Source organism: Limulus polyphemus, unplaced genomic scaffold, assembly GCF_000517525.1.
Source record: "Limulus polyphemus unplaced genomic scaffold, Limulus_polyphemus-2.1.2 Scaffold2316, whole genome shotgun sequence".
Taxonomy (NCBI): Eukaryota; Metazoa; Arthropoda; class Merostomata; order Xiphosura; family Limulidae; genus Limulus; species Limulus polyphemus.
Genome location: NW_013667926.1, coordinates 171,818 through 180,417, shown reverse-complemented (window position 1 = coordinate 180,417; position 8,600 = coordinate 171,818). Strand labels below are relative to the sequence as shown.

Below are 8,600 nucleotides of genomic sequence, written 5' to 3'. Positions count from 1 at the left end.
CTTGAAAATGTTAAAAAAAGAGAGAGAGAAAGGGGCCCGTGCTGGCTCTCGACGTTCCTGGTCTGAAAGAATGTAAAATCATGACGGTGATATTACACGGGTCACTTGATAGTTATACTTTGTGAAATGCTTTCCGTATATCAGTGAACAATGACGTAATTACTTTCACATGTTCATAGAAAAATTACTTATAATTCCTCAAAACCTCTAATGGCAAAATGAAGGTTATTAATTAATTATTTTTCGAATTAATAGAAGTCAAAACTTTACTTTTTGCTCTTAGTTCTATATAATTCAAAATCACTGGAATTAAAGAGTAGAGTATTATTTGTATTTAATTCACCACATACTCGATAATAGTGGGGGAGAGGGAAGGAGGATAAATAAGGTCAGAATATTGTTTTATACCCCCTAGAATCAATAAGATGAACTTCTCTTCCAGAGTAGGGATCTTTGGCGATGACATTTGTTGCAAAAATGTCTCCAGTAAAATAATCATATCGATCTGCAAATAAAAACACGGAAAGCTTTGTTGTCGTTTTTATTCAAATCAACACAACAAAATATCAATGAACCTCCAACTCTTTACTCAGTAGTTTTTAGATGTAATGAATGCAACTCCTGTCAGAAACTTTTCTAGTTTATGTTAAATGTTTTACAAGCATTGTTTTATGCAAATATGAATTTTTTTAATAATATTTTGTTTTATATCAAACATTTGTCAAGAATGATTTTTGTAAGCTGAAGTCACGCGCTAGTTTAATACATTAGAATACTCATGACTTTATTATTCACATTCAAATGTTTACATCTGTATCTGATTAACATTATTTAAAAATATTAAAAACTATGAAAACAATAGAGTTTCCAATCTAAATGGAAATGGACATTTTGAGCTACCGTATTATTTTTACCAGTATTCTCCTTTAAATTATTCTAGGTCTGAGTATCATTTGACAGAAGTAACACTCACATTGACTTCGGGTCTCCAACCTGAAGGTCAAAAGGTCACCCACAGCTATAGTGTTGGTTGGTGTTCCCCGATATAGAATTCTTAAGGTGACACTTGATGTTAGAATGTTCTGTGCTGGAAGGTGTTCTATTTGAGTCGGGTAGCGGCTATAAAATAAAAATTTCTTTCTTAAGCATTTTTTTAGGAAGGCTGACTGACAAGATGAACTTTGACTAATCTGCATTCATTTGATCTTCACTTCAATAAAATTTTACTGCTGAAAAACACATAAAAAAACTTTCCTGGAGAAACCCAGGGTAGAAACACTTAAAGAACTTTCTCGTAGAAACCCAGGGTAGAAACACATAAAAAACTTCCTCGGAGAAACCCAGGGTAGAAACACTTAAAGAACTTTCTCGGAGAAACCCAGGGTAGAAACACTTAAAGAACTTTCTCGGAGAAACTCAGGGTAGAAACACATAAAAACTTCCTCGGAGAAACCAAGGGTAGAAACACTTAAAGAACTTTCTCGGAGAAACTCAGGGTAGAAACACATAAAAACTTCCTCGGAGAAACCCAGGGTAGAAACACTTAAAGAACATTCTCGGAGAAACCCAGGGTAGAAACACATAAAAAACTTCCTCGGAGAAACCCAGGATAGAAACACATAAAAAACTTCCTCGGAGAAACCCAGGGTAGAATATCATTGACAGAGGAGAAGATTTATCTTCTTTGTTTTAGAACTTTCAACTTACAGTTTAATCTCTGTGTGTGAAAGTTTACCAAGAACCAGAGTGAAAAACAAAGTGTCGTTGTAAGAACAATCTTAACAGGTACGTTCATTCGACAGAACTTAGGTGAAAAAACTAACCCTTCAGTTCTACTATCCATATAGTTAGAGGTCACTACGGTCTCGCCAGGTCCAGCTAGATAGCACGTCAGGTTGTACACTTTGTCATGTGATGTTTGAACGTAGTCGTTGAATTGGACCACCACAATATTTGTCATGACGTCCCCATACTGTAAAAGAAGAGGCGAATTTAAAAATGTACATGTAATATTAAAAATAATCATAATAATACTGATTGTGCCTTGCAATAAAACAAAATAACGCCTCATTATATTATAGCAGTTGAAAGATATTTTCTTACTATATTCCTTTATGGACAAAGTGTATCTTTATATAATAAGTTAAAACTACGTTCCATTTTTCATGTTGTACATAAATAAATCAGGCTTCTGCCTGTAAAACCTGCTTTTCTGCGCTACTGGTTCATTTTATACGAAACCAAACTTATACAACTTCATACTTATAATTTAGTAATATTTTCAAAATACTAAATAATTGTTTTCAGTTATCTTATTGGTACATACAAAAACAATATTATAATAAAACCAAAATTCAAAATTATTCTTCCATTACCAGTCTCCAGTTTTTCATGTTGTACATAAATAAATCAGGCTTCTGCCTGTAAAACCTGCTTTTCTGCGCTACTGGTTCATTTTATACGAAACCAAACTTATACAACTTCATACTTATAATTTAGTAATATTTTCAAAGTACTAAATAATTGTTTTCAGTTATCTTATTGGTACATACAAAAACAATATTATAATAAGACCAAAATTCAAAATTATTCTTCCATTACCAGTCTTCGTTGTCATCCTTAAGTCTCAATGGATCATTACACCGAGATATGTTTACATATCAGAAACTTCAACAAAAACATTTCACTGTACCTGTTGTGTGCCGCAACGCGGGAAACCGTTCGCCCGACTGATCTTCAGCACGTTCACATTACCGCCATTTCCATCATAGAAACAAGTGTCGAAAAACCCATATGTGTAGATACGGCCAAAGAAGCCACCTGGTGTCCGTAGCGAAAATTCCATACCGTCTGGTGAGCACGACTGAGTTACTAAAAAGAATATTCAAAATTAATATATTTAGAAAAAAGAAGGACAGTGATATTAAGGGATATGGAAATTACAATTATGGTATTTTGTTATTCTATAATGAAAAATAAAAACAAAACATTTTGTTCACCATTCATTTCAGCCTATACTTGCGGGTTTGTTTGATTTCATGGAATATTAACCTTGACTAAATTGAAACAAAATGTTATAATCAAAGCTATTTCTTAAGAAGTTTTTATATATTTCACTTTTTTTAGTCAGCTAGGCCTATCCCAGAGATGCGAATTAATACAGCAATTGGTTGAAACGTCAAGACTATTTCTTAAAAAGTGTTCCTATATTTTACTTCCTTTAGACAGCTAGGTCTATCCAAAAGATGCCAATTAAAACAGCAATTGGTTGAAAAGTCAACACCATTTCTTAAAAAGTGTTCCTATATTTTACTTCCTTTAGACAGCTAGGCCTATTTCGGAGTTTCCAATTAGAGTAGAAGTTAGTTGAAAAGTCAAGACTATTTCTTGAAAAGTTTTTATGTGTTTTACTTCCATTAGACAGCTAGGGCTATCCCGGAGTTGCCAATTAAAACAGCAGTTGGTTAAAAAGTCAAAACTATTTCTTAAAAGGTTTTATGTATTTTACTTCCTGTAGACAGCTAGGCCTATCCGGGAGTTGCCAATTAAAACAGCAGTTAGTTGGAAAGTAGTAGCGAACTTCATGGACAATAACAATTACTTGATAGTTGTATGGCTGCATGCCTACTAGACCTTTTAGTAAATAACAAGTATGAAATAATTTTATTTAAACAAGAAGGTTTGATATACTTCAAAGCAAACTAATGACATCATTAAACAGTAAAGATATATATATATATATTTAAAAAAAACTGGGCAAATAATGTAATCCTACTGCTGCGACATCGAGGTCACGTGACTAGTATCACGCCACGTCATTCTCGAACTTTCACGTCTTTTCCTTAAATCTCGTGATCTTTCTAGATATAGTGTAGTCTTGTATATATAGCGATGGGGAGGTAATGAGTAATTGAACTGCAGTCAGAGAGAATATTGTTAAGCACGTGAGAAGTTCGTTGAGAATTATAGCGTTTGTTACAGAGCGACTGTTGAAATTAAGTGTATTGTAAAGTTGTATTCGGAAAGAATAAACCAGTTTTATTTAAGAAAGGACTTGTGTCGCTAAAGTTTCATCGGAACGAATTTACGGAAAATTAACTAACGAACGGAGACGTAACACTACTATAATTTGAGGGAAGTTTGTTTGTTTTTCCTCTAACTCCTCTTAGGCTTTTGGATTTGAATCTGTTAATTATGGTTTAATCAACTAGGAATGGTTCGAAATGTGTTAAGAATAAGTTAGGCTTTTGGATTTGGATCTGTAAAGTATGGTTTAATCAACTAGGAATGATTCGGGACGTTTCAAGAATAAGTTAGGCTTTTGGATTTGGATCTGTTAAGTATGGTTTAATAAACTAGGAATGATTCGGGATGTGTTAAGAATAAGTTAAGCTTTTGGAATTGGATCTGATAAGTATGGTTTATCCAGCTAGGAACGATTCGGGGTGTTTCAAGAATAAGTTAGACTTTTGGATTTGGATATTTTAAGAATGATTTGATCAACTAGAAATGATTCGAGATATGTCAAGAATAAGTTAGGCTTTTGGATTGGGTTCAGTCTTGGGCTCCTTACCTTAGGAAAGACATTAAAAGGGTTCAGAGAACAGTTACTAGCATAGTGCTTGTGATGTTGGGGTTGTCATACGATGAGAGGTTGAAATCTCTGAAATTGTATTCTCTTGAAAAAAATAAGAGTTAGAGGGAATCTGATTGGGGTTTTTAAGATTGTAAAGGAAATGGATAGTGCTGATGTATCATCTTTTTTCATACTTAACGGTGAAAATAGTAGGGGCCACAAATATATAACTTTTGTCAGAGTAGGAGTCATCTTCAGCTAAGACAGTTATATTTTTCTAACAGGGTGGTTGGCCTTTGGAATGGGTAGCCTTCAGATGTTGTGGAGGCAGTAAATTTAAGTGAGTTTAAGACAAAGCTTGATAACTATATGAATGACAAGGGCTGTTCTGTTTTTAAATATATTTATTAATAGTTTTAGTTTAGTTTCGAAGATGGAACAGCCGAGATGGACCAAGAGGTCCCATGTTGTTCCAGAACATTGTGTTATATGTTATCTATTAAATGTGGTTTAATCAGCTAAGAATAATTCGGGATGTTTCAAGAATAAGTTATTTTCTTTTAAAATACATAAAGTTCATAGCTCTAGCGATGTCTAAATATAGATCAGTCAGCTGGGGTGGCCATTAGGGGTACTGGTAGGATTTCTCCAGTTTCTTCGTTCATTACATGGGGTATACATACAATCTATTTACATTGCTGACATATTTAGGACAAAAACAGAAACACTAGTCACATTCATAACTGGTAAAACATTAATTCTACACTTGCATTTCGTTTTCAAGTCCCATCAATCATTTAGAAGATTTATTGTTTATACATATTTTCAAGATAGATTCACATATATATTAAGTGGAATTTTTTATGTCATATGTTTTTTATTTACTTTTCGACAAAAACTTTATGTTGCCACTGGCAAACTTCAGGAAAACCATAACAATTTTTTCATTCGTAACTGTTAAGAATTTCATTACCAAATTTCATCAATTATTTGAGAGATCTAATAATCACATGCATCCATAGGCATATGGGGGATTTTTCAAGGAAGGGTTTTGCAATTTTTGCCCGAATGAGGTTATGAGTAAAAAAGCTAAACTTTAGGAAACAAGTATCCGATATGGGGTGGAGGGAGGGCTAATTACCAGGAAATCATTTAATTTGACCGCTCTAAAATATATTTGGAACCTTTACATTGCATTATGAATGTTTGTTTACGTTGTGATGATGCAAATATCGAAATTATTATTTGAATATAAATGAGTATTAATAAGTTAAAGTAATTAGTTTTCTATCTTTCATTAATGACTACTAATCACCCAAATAAAAGCTGAACATTTGCCCGAATGGCTGTATGTATTGCAAGATCCGCCCCACCCCACCCCGCCTCATACGCCTATACGTGCATCGCAAAATATGTTGTCAACTATTGTTTTCAACATTATTTGCGATATTCTTCAGTTGTTGCGAGAAGTATTTTTGAAACTTACCATCTAAGCAATTGCCTCCTCCCGGTCCAAAACCATCTCTTTCAAAATAATCAAATTGGGTGTTTTGGTCAAAATGAGAAGGGTTGTCGATCCTTAGCTGAGACGAATCTGCATCACTAAGTTCACAGTTGTCTGGAGCGAATGGTCTGAAACAAACAAGAGAGGTGAACCTTTCTCAATCTACAGCCAGAGGAAATTTTCCGTGTGTTAGAAATTGTACAACATATTGATTTAAATGACATTAAAAAAAACAACACCACAAATTGGGTAAATTTAATACACAGTAATGAAGCATAATTATAGTTTATGCTGTCTGGATAATTTCACGCTGGGTACTGAGTTTTATCAGAAACTAAATGTACCTTCGTGTTATCTGTGAAACAGTAAATCCATGAAGGTTTTATTTAAGCACTAATAATCGTAATTAGAATTTTCAACATGAACAACTGCTTATGTGCATGTCAGATGAGAGATCCCCTACGATTAAAGAACCGCCGTCCCTAATTTTGAGCTACTCCTCAGAGCTAGGGATACAGTCAGTAGCATCTCGCCGCCACAAGGGCTTTGTTCGGTTCTTTGATCCAAACAACGGGTTTGTATTTTATAATGCGTCCTTAGGTGAGAGTACCAAGCGTATTCTGCAGCATCATGTCTCGAACCTTGGACCCTTCGAACTGCAGTCTAGCACACTAATCACTAAGCCACTAGAATAAGTAAATTTAGTTTCTAACTCATTATAAAGTAATTTTGCTTTATATAATTTTCAGTATCCCTAATGCACAGTTACTAACCTGTAATTGAAAGAACGACAGATGAAGTCTCGAGCTTCTAAACAAGCACGTTCACAGTCCTCGATTCTCTCTGTACGAAGCACACGCCGGATGTAAAACCTTGCAATTCTAAGACTTTCCCTCAGCCTCCGGAAAGGTTGTCCTTCTCCAGTCCCTCCCGGTGGACAGACAGGATAGCTTCCAGGATTAGGTGGAAGTCGAGGACCAGGGGGATATGGCGGAAGTGGAGGCGGCGGGGGATAACGGCGATCTATTCCAAAACTCCCTCCGTAACGATCATCAGGAGGAGGGTGCCGAGGAGGGTAACTACCCCAGTAGTTTGGCCTGTCATTCCATCTGTTCTCTCCCCAACCGCCTCCTCCTCCTCCGTAGTCTGGCCTGTCATCAAAACGACCTCCGCCGCGATATCCTCCATAGCTTCCCCCATATCCCCCTCCTCCAGGGTATCGAGATCCTCTAGGGGAGTCAGTTCTTCCTGTAGAAAAAAAGAATAATTACACTACGGTAATCTGTGATATTTTAAACAATGGGCTCTCTGTGCTCTGCCCACTAGACATACCACTGTGCCAATGGGGAGCATTTTAGACAGAAGTGAAATAAATTCTAATAACTAAAGTATTGAAAACAAAGTTCGAGTTGAGTCGAAGTTTATACGAACGTCATCAACCACTAATTAATGTTACTAATTAAAAGCTCATAGCAGTAATAATACACAGGTCAAACAATCACTCATTTGGTTGAAATAATAATAATAAACCAGTCGTGAGTGGTAAAACTGTAGCTTAGCCAGTCCAAAAGGTTTTCTTTTCTTCCAAATAAAACTTACGTTCAACAAAGTATGACAGCATCAAGTTTTTGCGTAGTTTTTGTTTACTGGTGCTTCCATGGTTGTATGTTGTTATTTGTTCAACAGTTTGTGTGAATTCTTATAAAAATTCGAGATAGACAAACCAAAGTTTTATTTTTCACATTTTAATGACGTGTTGTCCTTTACACATTTTACTACATTAAACATGTGCATACGACATTGGATCCAACGTAAACAGGCCCGATATGGTCAGGTGGTTAAGGCACTTGACTCGCAATTTGAAGGTGGCGGGTTCGAATCCCCGTCCCACCAAACATGCTCGTCCTTTCAGCCGTGAGGACGTTCTAATGTGACGATCAATCCTACTATTCGTTTGTAGAAGAGTAGCCCAAGAGTTGGAAGTGGGTGGTGATGACTAACTGCCTTCCCTCAAATCTTTCATTGACCAACTTCTCACGTGAGAAGTTTTTCAGGGCCAGTGATTCTGATAGCGCAACAAGTGATAAATGATCTTAAGATTTGTATGTTATGTCGTGATATTTGAATTTTGTCAGAGTTCTACATTAAAGTTATGAACATTTATTTGAAATAAACATTAACAAGGAATCAAAGCAAAGTGCTTCCTTTGATTTGTAAAATATTCCTTGAAAAGCTAATTTTGGCACTGTTTTAAAGCCGAGTTTTCAACTTTCTTTGAAAGATTTTCCAAAGATTCAAAAATTCCCCCCCCCCCAATTGAAATTTTTTTTTGAAAAAAAACTACACGTTTCCCGAAAAAAATTCCATCCTAAAAGAAAGCCTGACTTTACTACTGTAACCAAAATTACTAATACATTTGACTGTAATTTCATTAAAAAAACTGGGAATGCTCCGTTCATTTCAGGACAACTATTATTTTTATAATCATAAATAATATTCAACGTTAAACTGGTACACAGT

At 35.2% G+C, this 8,600-nt stretch overlaps 1 protein-coding gene across 1 annotated transcript in view; it reads right to left on the bottom strand.

Annotated features, from left to right (window-relative positions):
• Positions 1 to 8,600, bottom strand: part of LOC106466602 — a 32,438-nt gene that overhangs the window by 5,616 nt on the left and 18,222 nt on the right. The window contains exons 7-12 of the mRNA XM_022394635.1: positions 6,854 to 7,328; positions 6,063 to 6,208; positions 2,693 to 2,871; positions 1,824 to 1,972; positions 974 to 1,119; positions 409 to 505 (exon numbers count right to left, since the gene is read on the bottom strand). Coding sequence (XP_022250343.1) covers positions 409 to 505; positions 974 to 1,119; positions 1,824 to 1,972; positions 2,693 to 2,871; positions 6,063 to 6,208; positions 6,854 to 7,328 — 1,192 coding nt within the window. The remainder of the gene's footprint in view (positions 1 to 408; positions 506 to 973; positions 1,120 to 1,823; positions 1,973 to 2,692; positions 2,872 to 6,062; positions 6,209 to 6,853; positions 7,329 to 8,600) is intronic.